The sequence below is a fragment of the Myxine glutinosa genome, chromosome 9 (genome assembly GCF_964187855.1).
Source record: "Myxine glutinosa chromosome 9, kmMyxGlut1.1, whole genome shotgun sequence".
Taxonomy (NCBI): Eukaryota; Metazoa; Chordata; class Myxini; order Myxiniformes; family Myxinidae; genus Myxine; species Myxine glutinosa.
The window spans coordinates 42,568,184-42,589,148 of NC_136269.1; the positions used below are offsets into that span (position 1 = coordinate 42,568,184).

General features: G+C 43.4%; 1 protein-coding gene across 4 annotated transcripts in view; it reads right to left on the reverse strand.

Moving 5' to 3' along the window:
- Window positions 1-14,789, reverse strand: part of LOC137416610 (uncharacterized) — an 81,459-nt gene extending 66,670 nt beyond the window's left edge. For all 4 annotated transcript variants that reach the window (XM_078784310.1, XM_078784307.1, XM_078784308.1 and 1 more), the window contains exon 1: window positions 14,524-14,789. In XM_078784310.1, coding sequence (XP_078640436.1) covers window positions 14,524-14,535 — 12 coding nt within the window. In that variant the 5' untranslated portion in view covers window positions 14,536-14,789. The remainder of the gene's footprint in view (window positions 1-14,523) is intronic.
- Window positions 14,790-20,965: the final 6,176 nt, after the last annotated feature.

A 20,965-nucleotide genomic window follows, 5' to 3' on the forward strand; every position in this document is an offset into this window, starting at 1 on the left:
GCCGGCATGGATGCTACTTCTCCCCGTTCTCTCATTAATTCCAACTTCTTGAGTTCAACTTCTCTCTGATAATCCATGTCCCGTTCCTTTAACTCCCTTTCAGCTCTCCTCTCCTCTGCTCTTTCCTTTTCTCTTCTTTCTTCGAGTTCCCTTGCAGCTCTCCTTTCCTCTGCTCTTTCCCCTGCTCTTCTTTCTTCTTCAGCGCTCCTTTCCTCTGCTCTTCTCTCCTCTGCTTTCCTTTCCTCTGCTTTTACCCTTTCCTGGCTCTGCAGTTGCATCTCCATTTTCCGGAGCTCCACATTTTCTTTTTCCTCGGGTAACCAATCCAAGGCTACCTCTGTCCATGTTCCTTGTCCCACTAGAGATTCTACCACCAATGTCTGCATCTCTGCTTTCTTCATATTGACTCGGACCTCCAAGTTAAAATGTCTGGCCAATATCAAGAGTTCCGATTTTTTTAACGCTTGGACCTGTGCCTCATTAGGGGACGCCGCAAACTGTTCTGCGTCAAACACCATGGTGACTATCAGTGAGCACCTGTTAACCTTCACACAAAAATTTCCAATTTTTTGGAAAATTTGGGAATGTTAGAAAAATTCAAAGTTTGGGAATTTCGGGAATGCTAGGGAATTCTATCCCTGACGAATGTTATCAGGGAATTTAATCCCGGACGAAGACCCAATTTCGAGCCTCCGAGCCAATTGGACGAGCCCCCAATTTCTGTTACGTGCTCCCCGACCCCCTGGTCACGGTGTACCTCCGAGCCCCGAAAGGAGTCACGGCAGAAAAATATGTTATCCTGTGTCAAAAATTAATGGTGAAACCACACCAATTGCAAATAGTACAAACACCAATAATATAAACAAATATTGTATTAAAAATCACACAAGAATAACAGTACAACAATAATAGGAATCAAGAGTACAATCAATATATCTCCTTTGATGGTACCATCAGCTAGCATGCATAAGGTAACTCACTGTTCTCCAAGTGAGTGGAAAAGAACATTCCACAATGTCTCTATATTCCCGTCTTCGAGCTCAGAGTTGATCCCTCCAGTGAGCAACGGAACGATTTCGAATCGAACCCAGAATCTCGTTCAGATGACAGGCACAGTCACGCCGCCGAAAACGGCACACAGGCGCACGCGGCCAAAGCGGAGAAAAGGGTCACGTGGTTAAAGCGGCACAAAGGCGCACTCACGGCGACTGGGAAATCCAAAGGCGCCCTTCAGGTATGAACTTTCACTGTTCACAGTCGGCGAGCCGCAAAGTAATCGTCAAAAGCCTCGGTGCACACACACACCACAGATACGTCTGAAAGCGGTGGAAACGGTTGACGAAGCAAGGAAAGTTTGCTCGACGCGCGAAGCGCGCGAGTCAAAATGGCCGATGGCTCGTTCTCGAGTCGCAACGACCTGGCGATGATTCTTCGGAATCTAACGCCAAACCTGACATGCAGGATGATCAGTCACAGTGATAACCACTTTATCGCAGGAATCCTTTTCCCCCAGGAAATCCAAAGTACGTGACTCTTGCTTGACAACATTTGATCCAGACCGCAAAGCAACCAGCTTCTTCTCTGACTCTTTCGCTCCGCCCTCTTTTTCTTCTCCTTCCGCTTCCTCGTCGTCCGGTTCCGGTTTCATTTAAAACTTTAACCTTTTTACCTTTTGACAACAATAACCGTCATTTCCCTCAAACCACCATAATAATAATACATGGAACCAGAAATGTTTCAAGTGGATGAAAACCACAACAACGGAAGTGATGAATCCGTAACAATTGCTTCAAAAAGGGGACCACGGTGCCTGAAAAAGGCCAACCCCTGCTCTGCAGGGAAAAATGGCCTCTAATGGTGCTTCTTCTTTCTTGATGCATACATACATACATACATTTGTATTTCTTATATTTTTTGTAATAAAAGGACCTAAAAGTCAAGTTTCCTATCTCTCTCACCCACACATCTCTCCATGAGAAGTATTCACGCTGATGGTATAGCATGTACACACATGACTTGGTATACAATTTACTCAAATATATGCCCAATCCTATCAGGTCTTGCAAGGTAACTTGGATTTTTTTTGTTTGTTTGTTTTTGTTTTTGTATACTGAATCGAGGCTCGTGAAAGAGCTGGGAGACCTCCATGGAAAATATGCGATGTTATTGGCTGAAGGACAGCTCAGTGAACAGTGATTTTACCTTTGAGGTGTCTCGTGTTGGATTTGTTCTCTTTTGATGGCAAATTTGATGAAAACATACATTATATCGTGCAATATGCCTGCAGGGAGCACTGTATATACTACATAGGATCATGCTGTCTTTCAAATTTAGACAGGAGGATGGAAAGGCTGCTGTCTCTTTTGCATTTGGTTTTCTTAATTAAGGATCCCAGAAAATTACTCAAACTGAGTTGGGGTATCCAGGCCAAATCCCTGTCTCTCCAATAAATGAGAAATGTAAGTTAACTGCAGTGTAAAGGGATGTGGATGTGAAGTTATATTAGGTTAATGCACATAAATGGGGTAATTACATAGAAGATCAGTAAACTGATAGATCAATTCAGAGGAGTATTCGAATGATCACATGTATGATTGGTTAAAGTGCCTTGCTTTTTAATCGACCACTCACTTGTTCCTCTTTTCTCTCGCCACTGGAACCAACTTTCCCACCTGCTCAATCCCATTCCTCAATCAAGGGCTTCAAGAGAGCTGTTCGCCATTACCTAACCGAAGGTATAGTGGTGAACACATCCCTCATCCATACTTGTGATCTCTTCTGCCTCAAATCACCCCATTCCAAACCAATCCCTTTTTTCCAGGTTATTGTGGTTTTCTCCCTCTCCTACAACTTTTTTTGATGGGAATTGTCGTTTGGTTTGTCCCTTTTCTGTTTAATCCACACTTTCCCATTCCTCTTCTTGCTGTGTTTCATCCAGCTTGTGTGAAGCTGGTTCACCCTAATGTCCATCTCCTGCTCCCCTTGATCTCACTCTCACTTCTACTCTGCTGTTGGTGTTTACCCCTTTGCATTTTGTTCCCTTCCATTCTGTTCTGGCTCTTCCACAAGCTTCGACTATGTTTCAAAAAAATCCTTGTATCCTTTTTGCTGTACTTCTCTCCTCGGCCACGGACTTACTAATCATCTCTCCCACATCCTCAAAAAATCATCAAAACCACATAACCAAAAGTTCACTTACGTCACCCTACTGTGCTGTTCTAATTGATCTCATGAATTACATAGTGTCATTCTCAAGCTTGTTTCACGTTTGCCAAATCACGTTGCTGGGCAAAGTCTGAATTCACAGCAAACAGAAAAGAACTGACAAATAGTAAAAGCAGCAAACCTATCACCTTATAAGGACTCATTCAAAGTAAGCTATTTACCTCCATCCTGTCATATAAAAATCACATTAACTGTTTATTTTTCAATTTAACCTAATCTCTGCCATGAAAAAAAGTGAATACAGTGCATCCACTTCCATATACCATACATTACCATTGAAAAAATCATTATATTTATCTACAGCTCACACCTTACATGTGAAGAAACTACTGAAATGAACACCAATGTTCTGTGTCTAATGTGGCCTGTCTCGTGTTCCCACCTGAGTTCACAACTCGTGATTCTGGAATCCAACATTCAAATTCCACATACTTTGTTGACTTTTCATTTGTCTCCGAATGTTCTTGTATCACCCATGTAAAAGAGCATTGATGTTTTCTAATGCCTTTGTCTTACATGTATTATATCTACTGTACAAGTTTCTCCATAAGCCTTACATGTTAAAAGAAAATATATATATACAGTACAGTGCCTTCAGAAAGTTTTCACACCGCTTTACTTTTTCACATCTTCTTGTGTTACAGCCTGAATTTAAAATGGGATTAAATTGAGATTTTTTTTGTCACTGATCATTTTTGGTTTTTGTCTTTTGGTTTGGTTTTTGATACCACACATAATATCCCATAATGTCAAAGTGGAATTTTGTTTTTAGAACTTTTTACAAAATAATTAAAAATGAAAAGCTGAAATGTCTTGAATCAATAAGTATTCAACCCCTTTGCTATGACACTTCAAGTTGAGCTCAGGTACATCCAATTTCCTTTGATTCTCCTTGAGATGTCTCTACAACTTGATTGTAGTCCACCTTTGGCCAATTCAAATGAACGGGCATGATTTAGAAAGAACACACCTTTCTATATAAGGTCCCACAGATGACAGTGCATGTAATGAAGCCCAAGGAATTGTCCGTATAACTCCAAGATAGAATTGCAAGGAGGCATAGATCTGAGGAAGGGTATCAAACAATTTCTAGAGTGTGGAAAGTTTCGAAGAGCACAGTGAGCTCCAACATTAGGGAATGGAAAGAAAATGAAACTACCCAGACTCTTCCTAGAGCTCACCATCTGACCAAATGGAGCAGCTGGGAAAAAAGTAACTTGGTCAGGGAGTTGACGAAAATTCCAATGACCACTCTGACAGAACTATAGAGTTATTTGGCCTAGATGGAAGCATCTGCCGGAAGGTCAACGGTCTCTGCAGCACTACACAAATATAGGCTTTATGGGAAAGTGGCCAGATGGAAGCCACTCCTGAGAAAAAGGCAGATGACAGGACACCTGGAGTTTACAATAAGGCACATGAAAGACTCAGAGCATGAGGCAAAATATTCTGTGGTCTGATGAGACAAAAATTGAACTATTTGGCCTGAATGCAAAGCACGTCTGGCAGAAACTAAGTACAGTTAATCATCCATCTAACACCATCCCTACCATGAAGCACTGAGGTAGCAGCATCATGCTATGGGGGTGCTTTTCAGTGGCAGGGACTGTTAGACTTGTAAGGATAGAGGGAACAATGAATGGAGCCAAATACAGGAAAATCCTTGAGGAGAACCTGCTTCAGAGTGCAAAAGATCTTAGATCTTTCATCAAAGAAGATCAAAGATCAAAAGATCTTAGTGCAAAAGATCTCATTTCATTTGATTTACATTGCAACAGGGCAATAGCCCCAGGCATACAGCCAAAGCAACACTGGAATGATTTCAGAACAATAACGTGAAAGTCCTTGAGCAGCCCAGCCAAAGCCCAGAACTGAATCCCTTTGAGAATCTGTGGAAAGACTTGTAGATTGCTGTTCACCGACACTCCCCCATCCATCCAACTTGACAGAGCTTGAGAAAATCTGCAAGGAAGAATGGGAGAAACTCTCCAAATCCAAATGTGCAAAGCTGATGCAGACATATCCAAGACAACTCGAAGCTGTAATCGCTGCCAAAGGCTATGAAGTATTGACTTGGGAGGTTGAATACTTTTGGCATTTAGATATTTCTGTATTTCATTTTCAATTATTTTGTCAAAATTTCTAAAAGCAAAATTCTACTTTGACATTAATGGGGCATTGTGTGTAGATCAGTGACAAACTAGAAAGACACTCTTTGACGTCTCGACGTCGACCGATATGCCTCCGCCCACATTATTACATCATTATAATGCTTGCATCAAGTTTGCTTTAAATCCACGCAGCTGTTCTCAAGTTATCAAATTTTTACCTGACATGACCTTTGACCTCTTGACCCCAAAATTTAATCAGTTCATGATTACATCATTATACATACTGTACCAAGTTGTAATTTGAATCCCTTCAGCTGTTCGCAAGTTATCACATTTTTACCTGACATGACCTCTGACCTTTCACCTCAGCACCCCAAAATCTAATCAATTAATCTTTACATCATTAAGTATATCTGTACCAAGTTTGAATTAGATCCCTATACCCGTTCTCAGGTTATAGACCTATTACAGACTTTGACCATTGATCTCTTGACCCAAAATTGAATCAGTTAATCTTTACATAATTATACATATGTGTACCGGGTTTTAATTAGATCACTTCAGTCGTTTTCAAGTTTTCATTTTTCATTTTTTCATTTGGTTTATTGAAATCATTAAACACTGGACAAGGCAGTCCGAAGGCAAAAATTTGTCAATGTTTACAATAATAAAACAGTATTTCATAAAACGGAAGCCAAAGTTCAATCTTGGTTTCATCAGACCACAGAATCTTGTTTCTCACAGTCTGAGAGTCCTTTCGGTGGTTTTTTGCAAACTCCAAGCGGGCTTTCATGTGTCTTTCACTGAGGAGAGGCTTCCGTCTGGCCACTCTGCCATAAAGCCCAGATCGGTGGAGTGTTGCAGTGATGGTTGTCCTTCTGAAAGTTTCTCCCATCACCACACAGGATCTCTGGAGCTCAGCCAGAGTGACCATCGGGTTCTTGGTCACCTCTCTTACCAAGGCACTTCTCCCCCGATTGCTCAGTTTGGCCGGGCGGCCAGCTCTAGGAAGAGACCTGGTTGTTCCAAACTTCTTCCATTTAAGAATTATGGAGGCCACTGTGCTCTTGGGAACCTTCAATGCAGCAGAACATTTTTTGTAGGCTTCCCCAGATCTGTGCCTCAACACAATCCTGTCTCTGAGCTCTGCAGGCAGTTCCTTCGACCTCATGGCTTGGTTTTTGCTCTGATATGCATTGTCAGCTGTGAGACCTTATATCGACAGGTGTGTGCCTTTCCAAATCATGTCCAATCAATTGAATTTACCACAGGTGGACTCCAATCAAGGTGCAGAAACATCTCAAAGATGATCAAGAGAAATGGGAGGCACCTGAGCTAAATTTCAAGTGTCATAGCAAAGGGTATGAATACTTATGTCGATGTGATTTTTCAGTTTTTTCTTTTTAATAAATTTGCAAAACTTTCTAAAATCCTGTTTTCTCTTTGTCATTATGGAGTATTGAGTGTAGATTGATGAGGGAAAAAAAGAATTTAAACGATTTCAGCATAAGGCTGCAACATAACAAAATGTGAAAAAAGTGAATGTGTCTGAATACTTTCTGAATGCACTGTACATATTATGTATCAAAATAAGTGTCTGGAATAAACAAACGTACATAATCAAACAATAATCAAATATATAACAAAATTCTAACAACAAAATAACCTAAAATAGCAGAAAATTTAAGAAGAACAACAGGTAGATATTATGCATGTAGTTGATTTTATTCACCTACATAACATAATTAAGCATTTCAGTCAAAAAAGGAATTGTTTAATTCTTGTATTTCTGAATCTTACTCAGTTTGATAAACCCCATCAGCAAAGGGGTAGGTCAAGATGTTGAGCATTTAGGAGTTGCATATATATCGAGAGACAGATTGTGCGGTAGGAGGAAGAATGTCACGGTGACGATCACGATTAATGATGATCTTGACATCATTCTACATAAATGTACCAAATTTGGTCAAAATCCCATCAATGGTTCACATGTTATCGCGGTAACAGGCTTTTTACCTAGCATGACCTCTCACCTTTGGCCTTTGACCTGGTGACCCCAAAATCGAATCAGTTCATCTTTACTTCATTATACATACCTGCACCAATTTGACTAAGATCCATTCAGCCGTTCTTAAGTTATCGTGGTAACGAAAACCTATCACGGACGGATGGACGGACAACTTGAAAACATAATTGTGATTTAATCCATTTTAAATTCAGGCTGTAACACAACAAAATGTGAAAAAAAGTCAAGAGGTGTGAATACTTTCTGAAGGCACTGTATAGGCGATACTGATGGAGTCTGTGTTGGCCGAAAAGGTGGGCATTTCTCGTATAGATTTTCCACAGCACCCCAATGATCGTCAAAGCGAGGAAATACATCAGACCATGAGATAAAAGGCTGTGCAAAGATAGCGCCAGCCAAAAAGGTCGACTCATGAAATAGAATCCAAAATATTTAATTTCCAGATGTTTCCAAATGGGATTGTAAGCTTGTTGCGTAATCCCTTCAAAGTATTGTAAGCTAAAATAGAGTGACACTGGCAGAGCACATACCTCCGCCAGGCTGAACAGATTATATTTTGTATCCCAATGATAGGTCATATCTGGATTGGGACCTGAACCAAAATTGAATCGGCTTGGTCTTGTCACCTACCCAACTCATCCACCAAGTTTTGTCATAATAGTCAGGTTCACTATGTTTTTTCGTTCAAAATCATGGTAGATTAGCAAACCTATACATTTTTGGAAACGTTATTACATGGAAAATCTGAAAATCAATGTTTACATTTGCCAATTCCGACCAATTCGATTCGACCAATTCGACCAATCGACCAATTCCATTCGACCCATTCGACCAATCGCTTCGATCGACCATTCGACCATTCGACCGATTCGATTCGATTCGATTCATCGAATTCGATTCGATCGACCATTCGACCAATTCGATTTGCCAATCAATTTGACCGACCTTTGCTTGTGTGGAACGGACTGTGAAAACGATGCGGACTATATTGTCGGATACGACACACAGGACAGTGATGACGAACTCTAAATGGCATATTCTGTAATCGAGTATGTTTGATGCCATTGACTGCCTGTGTATATTTTGTCATTGACTGCCTGTGTAGATGTGAAGTTATACTGACTGCGTGTGTATATATGATTTTGCTGACTGCCTGTGTATGTTTGGTGATATGAATTATTGTGACACATTTTGATGTTATTAACTGCCTGTACAAAATGATAACATGTATTTGATTATGCAACTTATCGCGAATATAAAGACAGTATTTTGCAATTCAAAACCTTTGATTTGTGTCTTACCATTCCCCATAGCACTAATTTGATACTTTCATTGGATTCCTTGTCCCTGAAAATATAGGTTTAGTATATGTTTAAAAGTTTTTAGGGTAATTAGAGGCAGAAATAGAACAAAATATGTATTTTACAGTGGCCATTTTGAAAATCCAAAATGGCCGCCATACAGGTATCTCTCCAAATGTAAACATTGATTTTTAGTTTCCTTATGCTATAACCTTTCCAAAAATGTATAGGTTTGCTAATCTACCATGATTTTGAACGAAATATAATTTATTGACATAGTGAACCTGACTATAACTCATCTACAACTTTTTGAGATATTGTACTATACAGTTCATCATTTTGGCCCTATCTCTCAATAGTAAAGAATCACTTTTTTTTTTAATTGAATTTTTATCGTGTAGTGGTGAACGGATCTTCACCAAAATCAAAACAATTCTTCCTTGTCAAATACACAACCTGTCCACCGAGTTTTGTCTGAATCCGTCTATAACCTATTGAGATATCGTGCTCATAGCCAAATAAACAGACAGACGGGTGAAAACATAACCTCAGTTCACCTTTGGCGGTGGATGTAAGGATGCTGTTTTCCTGGCTGGCATTGCGCCCAAAGTGTTGCTGTAGTGAGATTTTACTCCACCAAGGATCAAAATCACATTTGAACATCTCAGATGAGTGGTATTTGCAACATATTACTACCATGAAGAAGAGCATAAATTCTCAAAGCAGAGGATGCTGCATCACATCCTGAAACCTCTGCAAACACCACTGCCTTAATATTTGTTTTATAATTTTACAGAGAACAACAGATCAGATTCTCCTTCTCCTTCATAGGCAGCACAAGTCAGTGAGTAGTATTGGGGAGGTGGGGGGTTGGGCGAGATGGAGGGCTAGTATCGTCAGGCTTAAGAGAAATTACTCTTCTGGTAAATTAGGTCGTGCGAGGCACGGATTTTGGATGTGTGGCATGGCCAAGTGGTTGGTTTTGGCCAGGCCCCACGGGGAGCCTGGCGGTATTGGTGTGTCACACCCCAACTCCTCAGGGTGCAGCTTGAAGTATAGACTCATGCTCAACCAAATCTTGATAGGGGGTAAGTCCCTTGGAGTTCTGAGGTGGTCCCTCCTGGTCATCCTTGAGAGATGTAGCTTAGAGGACCACTAGCAGCAGGTGTGGCTGTGCTATGCCTTGGTGGCAGAACTTCTGAAGGCCAGTGAGGGCCTTAGAAGGAAACCACCCATGACAGTTGTCCAGCAGCCTCTTGCTCAGGCTTGGGGATAGGCCAGAATGTGGAGAACTGTTGTGCTGTGCTGGTCGATGAACAAGTGTACCAGCAAGGACTGGGCTTGACTCATGCCACCGGAGTACCAACAAGCATCTTGGAACGTTAAGGTGCTAAATTGTGAGCATGATTAGGTAACACTCTTGTCTCCTTCCTCCAAATTAACTCTCAAATCTGTCTCCTTCCTCCAAATCCTGGTGGCGTCTGGTCAAATCCGTTTCTGGTGTTTGTTCCCCCTCCATCCCCTCCCTTACCTCAAATGGCTACACAGTTGACACCGCACATGACAAAGCCGAATGCCTCAACTCTGTGTTTGCCTCAAAATCTTGTGTCCCAAACCCATCTCTCTCTGTTACCACCTTTCCCAGTCGAACCCAACTACTCCCGGACTCTGTGTCCTTCTCTCCTGACAAGGTGAAGAAGTTTTTGTCAAACCTCAACTCTGATTCTGCAACTGGACCAGACGGCATCAACCCACGGGTCCTAAAATCCTGCTCTGCCGCTCTATCTCACCCTCTCTCTGTTCTTTTCACCCTCTCTTTTGCTCAAGGTCATCTGCCAGCATCTTGGAAATCAGCAAACATTACCGCTTTACACAAAAAAGGTGCAAAAGAGATCCTTGCAACTACAGACCAATCAGCCTTCTCCCAATTATCAGCAAAGTCATGGAATCCATCATTGCTTCGGATATCAAATCCTTCCTCTTCTCCAATGGCTTGATCTCTGATCATCAATTTGGATTCAGACCAGGTCATTCTACTCTGGACATGTTGCTTCTGCTGTCTCAACAATGGATGGAGGTCCTCAATGCCAAACAGGAAATCAGAGCTGTCTCCCTTGACATATCACGTGCCTTCGATACGGTCTGGCACCCTGCTCTGCTTACCAAACTCTCCTCCTATGGTATCCATGGTAATCTCCATTCATGGCTTGCGGACTTCCTCTCTGGTCGTAGGCAACGTGTGGCCCTGAATGGATTTTTCTCATCCATTCTTTTCTCATCTCATCTCATCAGATTCTCATCTCATCTAAACCTTCCTGTTCTGGCTGGAGTTCCCCAAAGTCGTGTTCTGGGCCCTGTGGTATTTCTGGTCTTCATCAATGATCTCTCCGACTCTCTGGAAAATCCTCTCTATCTCTCTGCTGATGACTCCACTATCTGCCGCTCCATCCCTCATCCCTCAGATCGGCAGTCTGCAGCCTCCTCACTCTCTGCAGACCTGGACAAAATCCCAGACTGGTCAAACAAGTGGAACATGTCTTTCAATCCTGAGAAATCGCACACTCATACTATGTCTCTCCGAAAAGACCGACTGGAAAACCCTCCCATCTACTTTCTCAACAGTCCTCTCCAAGAAGTGCTGTCGCTCAAGCTTTTGGGTCTCACTATCTGCCATGATCTTTCTTGGGAAAACCACATTTCCAAGCAGGCCTCCAAAGCCAGTCGCCGACTGGGCATCCTCCGTCGTGCGAAGTCCTTCCTTGGCACACCTGAGCTCCTCACCACATACAAGGCTTTCATCCGCAGCTCATTGGAATACTGTTCCCCCCTCTGGGCCGGTGCTCCTGCCTCTCACCTAGCTCGGCTTCACGCTGTTGAAACCAAAGCTTTCAGAATCATTGGAATCTCCTGCGATGAAGCTAACTCCGAGGGCCTTTCACTCACTCACCGCAGGCAGGTTGCTGGTCTCTCTGTCTTCTACCGACTCCTCTCCGGCCTTGCTCTCTCAGCTCTCTCTGTGCTCTGTCCCCCTAATAGTCCTACAGGTCGCACAAGATCTGCCAGCAACCCTCTTATGGTTAAACTGCCAAAATCTAGGCTCTCTGCTCACCTTCACTCTTTCATTCCCCTTTTCTCCCGCCTCTGGAACAAACTCCCCCACTCCCTTCAATCCCACTCCTCCCTCCAGGTCTTTAAAACAGCTGTTCACCACCATCTCTTATCTTCCCCCATCCAAAACCTTGATCTTTTCTACCCCCGCTAATTCACCCCAGATACTTTTTTTTTTTGAAATTCAAACTTCTTTCCTGGAAGTCCTTGCAGTGTCTATATGTTTTATACCTCTCCCACCTCCCCCCAAGCCCTCGCCCTCCCACATTTCTCTCGATGTCCCTGCTCTCAAATGTTGTGTTTGTGTCCTTCCCCCTCTCTCCCCGTCTTGTCTACCGCTCCCCTTATTTTGTGTTTTATGTGTCGGTTTGACTTTTTGTGTGATTAATGTTAGTTCTTTCACGAGCCTCGATCTTGTATACAAAAAAATTAATAAATAAATAAAAAACACCCAGATGAGCTCACTTATCCTTCCACAGATAGTGTGCTGTGATTAATATAGGTTCTTGTTGGGGCAAGTGCTCTGGAATTGATTGGCTTTGAGGACCAGGAAGAATGGCTACAAAATGCAGTACCAGAATTGAACAATAACTCCTGAGTGTGATTTGGGAATTAACTAAATTCACCTTTCCCCACTGTCATGACTCATGACACACCTTGCTTTGCTTTGGGAGAATGCAGCTGAGTCCGGGAATTGGTATGGGCGATGGGCAAGAGTGGCCATGAGGGCCACCATGTGGACCAAGCAGACGGGGTTAAATGTGTAAGGTATGTTTACTTGTCTTTGAGCTGCCAAGCCAGCCTTTGTTTGAATCTTAGCCTAGCTCTAAACTGCCATCCTGGTGTTTCGTAGGTAGGGCAATTCATCAATGTGTGTGCCGTCCCTATGATGAACATTAAATTGGACATCCTGTCTATCAGCCTTAGGTAGTGGACATAAAAAATACCATGGTTTCCTTCGCGAAGAGTAGGCGATCTATCGCGGAATTCTTATATCTCAACCTAGATGCAAACTTACTGTCCACTTCCATCTGATCATCCTTATTTCGCTTACACCTGTAGAATCACCTTCTTCTCTCAGTCTGACTCTCTCCTTTTATTAGAATGCATACATAATTCAAGGATCCAACAGGGTGGTGCGAGATTGTGCACTTACTTTCTGGATACCTACAGTCGGTATTTCATTCCCGACCCGATTATAAACTTTCAGGTTGGTTCTTCCCAGGCAGGGCACCTTCACAAAGTGTGTCATCCCTTGGTTGGACGATAAGCTATTGGTGTCCCGTGTGCTAGCATTAATTGGTGGACATCAAATGTCCCACGGTGTCTTCCACGAAGAGTTGGCGAATTACTACTGGCATCCTGGCTAAGTTCCAAATTCCTGCCCGGTTGCCCTGACTACCACTGGGAAGACAGAGGCAAACCACATAGTGTCTGGCTGCTTTGGCCGGATTGAATCTGCCTCCGGGCAGAGAATCACAGATAGTCCAAAGAAACTGAGACACAGGAAGGAGCCATTTAGTCCATCACAGGTCCATTAAAGAGTTAATCATTCCTAAATTCTCAGCATAAATGGGACTTCTGGTACTTTTTAATTGGAGCGATTAAGGCTTATACTGTACTAGCCGAAAGCACCCGGCGTTGCCCGGGTTCCTTTTGAATGAATTTACGACTATAATTCAGCTTTTACTCGCGGCCATAGAAGATTGACTGCTATAATTCAGCTCAGCTTTTAATTGTGAAATGGGCCCAGCCAGCTGATGCGGCCTCGACCGGCCTCACCACCTAGCCTATAACCTTCCTGGGGCCCGTCCCGACATTTTTAGTTCTTTTTGAATGAATTTACTACTATAATTCAGCTTTTACTCGCGGCCGTAGAAGATTGACTACTATAATTCAGCTCAGCTTTTATTGCGAAATGGGCCCAGCCCGGCCGAGGAGGCCTCGACCGGCCTCGCCACCTAGCCTATAACCTTCCCGGGGCCTGTCCCGACATTTTTAGTTTCAGAGGTTTCCTCCTATCTTTCACCATTCAGGAGATTAGCGCGTGCAGACAAACAAACAAACAAAAACTTTTTTATATATCTCGACTAGCTGAATGCACCCGGCGTTGCCTGGGTTCTTTTTGAATGAATTTAATCTTCTGTCCATAGGTCTGACGCGAGTCCAGTATCAGTTAGTGCTCAACGATTCCTTGTTCTTTCTCCTGTCGGACCCCGCGAGAGAGAATTTTGAAAGCATGTGTTGCAATCAGTCAGATATTCCTATTAAGTGCATAAGTTGTACTTCAAGATAATTTTGAAAGAAGAAGAAGATTTATTGCGAAATGGGCCTAGCCCGGCCGAGGAGGCCTCGACCGGCCTCGCCACCTAGGCTGTAACCTTCCCGGGCTCCGTCCCGACATTTTTTGTTTTAGAGGTTTCCTCCTATCTTTCACCGTTCAGGAGATTAGCGCGTGCAGACAAACAAACAAACAAACAAACAAAAACTTTCTTTTATATATATATATAGATAGATAAGAGTTGGACAGTTGATGGGCTGGTGATAGGACAGGTAGGAATAGGTGGATATATTCAGCTGGTAATTCCCAAACCGGACCAGCAAGAGCAAAAACAGTCAAAACACCTTCATGAAAAATATTTAAACAAAGAATTTCCCCGGAAAGTTTACAAAATGCTTTTCAAAATAAAACTATTTGAGCTCTTTCATCGCCACAAACCTATAAATTGTGATCCGTCATTCCGTGACTTACCGAAAGTGGCATAACTCAAGCAGGTTGTTTTTACCGAGTCCAGCAGAAAGCCCACAAGTGATTGATATCGATGTTCAATCTCAAGATCAGAACAGAATGTGGAAGAACAACACACGTGTGAAAGGCACACCTGCCCTACACACTCCTGCGCTCCAAGGCAGCAAAACAGTTTGTAGTTGTACCTTTGTCACCGGGTCAAGGTACACACCCAGCCGTGTTAATGGGCAAATTGCCCCACCACTTGTTCGTTTCCCCAGCCGCAGTCTGCATGTGAAGTAGTTTTGTCTCCTTCCTGCATATTTAGCATTAACATGAGCTGTAAACTCTACAGTAATTACCCTCGCCTGAGGAGAGGGAATTGCATTTGAGTCCGTTTGTTTGTCTGTTTGTCTGTTTGTTTGTCCGCACAGAATAAATATGATTTTCTCTGCAACCGTTTGTCCGATTGACAGGAAATTTTCACCATAGGTGCAACTCCACGTGTAGAATTTTCTAATGATAATTATGACGTAATAGCTCACGTGGTTCGGCCGCCATGTTGGAAAAACCGAAAAACTTTGCACCTCTATATCTCCGAAAGCGCTGAATAGAAGAAATTGAGACGTGGCTCATTGTAACGAACTCTCCATGGGGAATAAAATATCTTAATGATGATGTCATAGGTGCCTCCATTATGACGTCATAATTCGACAAGTACAAAACTTCATCCTATCAAGATGATATTTCTTGAGCGTCATTTAGGCATAAATTGGTGGAGAAAAAAATAATAATGATGAAGTCATCGGCCACGTCGTTCGGCCGCCATATTTGTTTTAACACAAAAGCCTTTAAAACCGCTGAAAATACATCCTGGCGAGGTTTTGCGATCTCAGATTGCTCTTTCTTGTTTTAATTTGCAGTCTGTTTTTCAATGTAAGAAAAGACATACATATAAATAAAAAATAAATCTAAATTTTAGTTTCCAACCGCACAGAAAAGGACCCAGCTTTCTAAATCCCTAAATCTCTGGATGAACGAGAGTTCATAGAACACAATACCCCATGCAGTGTTCAGGTCTTTACTTAAATTTTAATAAAATAGCTGTTTTAAAGACCGTTTTTAAAAAATCTGGACGTTTAACATTACTGAAGCAGTCTTATACAACACCCTTATACACTGTAATAAGACGATGAGGAGTCGCAGTTTAGGAGATCGAGGCTTTGTTGATATTCTCTTGCATGCCAAGCCCTCTCATGCTATGTATGCTAGATATCGATACATAGCATGATTCTTGGAAGTATTATGAGACTGATTTGTGTTATACAGTGTGCAAGTATATAATTCAATAATTGAAATAAAGGTTTAAAGAGGTTTAAATGCGTATCAATAAATTAATTCCGGATTTTACCACCAGTTCCCCCAGTATCTATTACATCACCCTTTTTAACAGGTTACATTAGTTATTTGTGCCTGTTGTTTGTGTCCTTTATGACGTCCTTGAAAAAATTACCTTGCCAGTATGTTCAGCTTTTTTTTTTTTTCTTTTTTTTTTTGTATACAAGATCGAGGCTCGTGAAAGAGCTAACATTAATCACACAAAAAGACAAACCGACACACAAAACACAAAAAACAAGGGGAGTGGCAGACAAGATGGGGAGAGAGGGGGAAGGACACAAAAGAGAGGGGGAAGAGGGGGAAGGACACAAACACAACATTTGAGAGCAGGGACATCGGGAGGACTTGGGGGGAGGTGGGAGAGGAATAAAACATATGAACACTGCAAGGACTCTGGGGTGAATTACCGGGGGTAGAAAAGATCAAGGTTTTCGATGGGGGAAGATAAGAGATGGTGGTGAACAGCTGTTTTAAAGACCTAGAGGGAGGAGTGGGATTGAAGGGAGTGGGGGAGTTTGTTCCAGAGGCGGGAGAAAAGGGGAATGAAAGAGTGAAGGTGAGCAGAGAGCCTAGACTTTGGCAGTTTAACCATAAGAGGGTTGCAGGCAGATCTTGTGCGACCTGAAGGAATATTGGGGGGACAGAGCACAGAGAGAGCTGGGGGAGAAAGGCCGGAGAGGAGTCGGTAGAAGACAGAAAGACCACCAACCTGCCTGCGGTGAGTGAGTGAAAGGCCCTCAGTGTTGACTACATCGCAGGAGATTCCAATGATTCTGAAAGCTTTGGCCTCAACAGCGTGAAGCCGAGCAAGGTGTGAGGCAGGAGCACCAGCCCAGAGGGGGGAACAGTATTCCATTGAGCTGCGGATGAAAGCCTTGTATGTGGTGAGGAGCTCAGGTGTGCCAAGGAAGGACTTCGCACGACGGAGGATGCCCAGTCGGCGACTGGCTTTGGAGGCCAGCTTGGAAATGTGGTTTTCCCAAGAAAGATCATGGCAGATAGTGAGACCCAAAAGCTTGAGCGACAGAACTTCTTGGAGAGGATTGTTGAGAAAGTAGATGGGAGGGTTGTCCAGTCGGTCCTTTCGGAGAGACATTGTAAGAGTGTGAGATTTGTCAGGATTGAAAGACATGTTCCACTTGTTTGACCAGTCTGTGATTTTGTCCAGGTCTGCAGAGAGTGAGGAGGCTGCAGACTGCCGATCTGAGGGATGAGGAATGGAGCGACAGAGAGTAGAGTCGTCAGCAAAGAGATAGAGAGGATTTTCAAGAGAGTCAGAGAGATCATTGATGAAGACCAGAAAAAGCACAGGGCCCAGAACACTACCTTGGGGAACTCCAGCCTGAACAGGAAGAGGAGATGAGAGAAACCCATTCAGGGCCACACATTGACTACGACCAGAGAGGAAGTCCGCCAGCCATGCATGGAGATTTCCATGGATACCAAAGGAGGAGAGTTTGGTGAGCAGAGCAGGGTGCCAGACCGTATCGAAGGCACGTGAAATGTCAAGGGAGACAGCTCTAATTTCCTGTTTGGTGTTGATGACCTCCATCCATTGTTGAGAAAGCAGAAGCAGCATGTCCAGAGTAGAGTGACCAGGTCTGAAACCAAATTGATGATCAGAGATCAAGCCATTGGAGAAGAGGAAAGATTTAATATCTGAAGCAATGATGGATTCCATGACTTTGCTGATAATTGGGAGAAGGCTGATTGGTCTGTAGTTGCTGGGATCTGTTTTTGCACCTTTTTTGTGCAAACCGGTGATGTTGGCTGATTTCCAAGCAGATGGCAGATGACCTTGAGCAAAAGAGAGGGTGAAGAGAACAGAAAGAGGGAGTGAAAGAGCAGAAGAACATGATTTTAGGACCCGTGGGCTGATGCCGTCAGGACCAGTTGCAGAATCAGAGTCGAGGGTTGACAGAAACTTTTCCACCTTGTCAGGAGGAAAGGACACAGAGTCCAGGAGCAGCTGGATACGACTGGGTATGGTGGGTACAGAGAGGGATGGGTTTGGGACACAAGATTTAGAGGCAAACACAGAGTTGAGGCATTCAGCTTTTTCACGTGCGGAGTCAGCCGTTAAGCCGTTTGAGGTGAGGGAGGGGATGGAGGGGGAACAAACACCAGAAACAGATTTGACCAGACGCCACCAGGATTTGGAAGAGGGAGACAGATAAGAGAGTTCGGTCTTGAGAATGGTGAGATATTGTTTCCTGGCTCTCCTGAGGGTGGACACACACTTGTTTCGGGCTTTGTGAAAGGAAATGAGATTTCCTTCCGTTGGATTTGCTTTCCAGGAGACGAAAGCAAGTTGTTTCAGGGCAACAGCCTCACCACAAGATTCCGTGTACCATGGACGGGAGGAAGGGTATGACAACTGAAGACGAGATGGTATAAATCTGTGCATGAGAGAGAGCAATTTACTTTGAAAGAATTCCCAGGATGAGTTGATGTCAGAGGCGGTAGAGATGGGAGACCAGTCCAGATGATTGATGGCTGCTTGAAGACCTTGCCAGTTGGCCTGAGTGAAATGCCAGACTCGTCGACGCTGAGGAGGCTCTCTGAGAATGGTCAGAGAGATGTCGACTTTGACAAGCACATGATCAGATGAGCCGATTGGAGCAGAAGAAGAGCAGCAGACATTTTCAGGGAAGTTTGTCATAACCAAATCCAGAAGAGAAGATGCTCCGTTGACTGAGATCCGGGTCGGGAAATTGACAGATTGTGTCAGTCCCAGTGAGTCGCAGAAGTCCTTTGCTGAAGAGCCATGGCTGGTGAGAGAGGTACCCACACCCAGCCAACTGGCATGGTGACAATTGAAATCACCACATATGAGGAAGAGAGAGTTGGGATGGGTAGATAGAAGTTGGTCCATATTATCAGACAGTGAGATGTAGATGGAGTCATCGCTGTTTGGTGGACGGTACAACACACATATGAACAAAAGGTGGGAGCGAAGGGGAAGCCGTAGCCAAAGGTATTCCTGGGGGTGAGGTGGAGAGAGGGCAGTGGAGGGCGAGTGAGGAAGAGAGTTTTTTTATAAAGATAGCAACCCCACCTCCAGGACGAGGCTCAGGTCTATCATACCGGAGGAGGGAGTAACCTGGGAGAGATACCAAGGCATCAGAGCTGGAGCCCAAATGAGTCCTATGTGGGCTAACTTGTGGGATTTGTCGCATAGGCTCCACCCGGGGGCCAACTGGGTTGCCTTCATAGGCAGTGCATGGGCTTTTCGTGGATTATACATGGATTTTTATTGGGCCTCAGGTGAATGTAAATGGGCTGTAAATAAATCCTGCATTAGCTACAACATCACATCTGCTTTACTGTCAGTAGAAATATCGATGGAGTGTATTTTTAGAGAGGCTTTTGCTTGAAGTTATCTTAAAGAACACCCTAACTTGCATCTGTCAAAACAAGCTAATAATGGTAAATACTTTAATAATTCAATGATGTTCCTGTGGCATTTGAAATGTCTTGGAACATCTTGCTGAGGTATTCCTTCTTCCAGAATACCAAGGATGTGAACCTTTGAAAGTTTGACGAAGATAAGATCCGTTCACCCATCCCTGAGATAAATGGTGACACACACACATGCACAGAGAGACACGCACACGCACACACACAGACACACACACAGACACACACACACACACACACACACACACACACACACACACACACACACACAGATAACCATCTCTTATAGTATGTATAGATTTACTAACAATGAAACTTTCAACCCTCTACTTTGAACCACCATCCGAAGTATCATAAAATGGACGATTCAGGTATTATCGATCTATATCAGGGTCTACAACATGGCTGCTGACTGGAAACTACAATGTTTCTTCAAACGGAATGATTCACTTCAGACAACAACAAACTCACGTTTAAAAACTGTTGTTGAACTGGTCTCGATAACACGTTAGCTGCCAGCTGCTGGCTGCCATTTTTTTTTAACTTCTGAAACTAACATTGGCTTGGCCCATCTGGACCCACATAGGGCCCAGTTCAAAGTCCAGTTCTGCCCATCTAACTGACGAAAACCCATGTGGGCCCCAGCCAGCTTTGTAAGGTGTGATATGACATCAAAGAGTGTCGTTCTAGTTGTCGAATGACATCGGCAGCCCAGATGAGACCCATGTGGAACCCAGTTAAAAAACACACCAGAACCCAAGCCCAACTTAGCCCATCCAAACCACCTATTTCCCAGCTGGGTCCCAGCTGTGCGTGCTAGCTGGGAAGCTTCCTGTTTGGAATGATTTTCATTTTTGTTTGACTGCCAGACAGGCAGTAAAACAATCGCACCCCTGTCTGAAGGAAGCGGTTCAGTTTGGCATTTTTTATATTGTCCTGTCACTGGCGATTAAGACTGCCGGATGACGAATAGCCGAACGTTTTTACTCCCGAGGCGACCTCCGGAATATGGTGGTTATGAGCACGTGCGAGATTGAGGCTGTGAGACGTTTAGCTGAACGGAACGAAAAGCAACACGGGTTTATTCCCGAACCCACGAACAAAGAAACACGACAAATGAAAATACAACAATAATGATTTTAATGAAAATATACCAAGGAATAAAATTTAATGCTGAGGTAAACTAAAATTTGCTACTTCGAAGATCCTCCACTCAGACACAAAAACAGACAAGGAGAAAGATAATAAAAATAAAATGTTTTCTTATTAGTGCACTTAGCTCGTCCAACGAGTTATTTTGGTGAGGTCGGCAGTGTAAGGTGACGCCGGCCGACGAAAGGTGCCCAAAATGGCATGGCACCATGCGTCGGAATGCCCATGCGCAAAGCAAGCAGCCAAGACAGCCTCTTGAATCCTGTCTAGCAAGCACAATACAGTCCCCAGCTCCTCCAAAGAGCACCACAGCCACCAAAACCTCCCCTCTCTGGTATATCAAAAGCTCCAAAAGCTCTCATCAAAAGCGCACAAAATAAAATGGCCAGCCTTCTTGTCCGATCTCCTCACCGTCTTGAGAAGCTTCTTGATGACGTCACACCGACCAATAGCGAAGCTATTTTTCCAAATCACCCCATGCTCGGCCCACATCCTC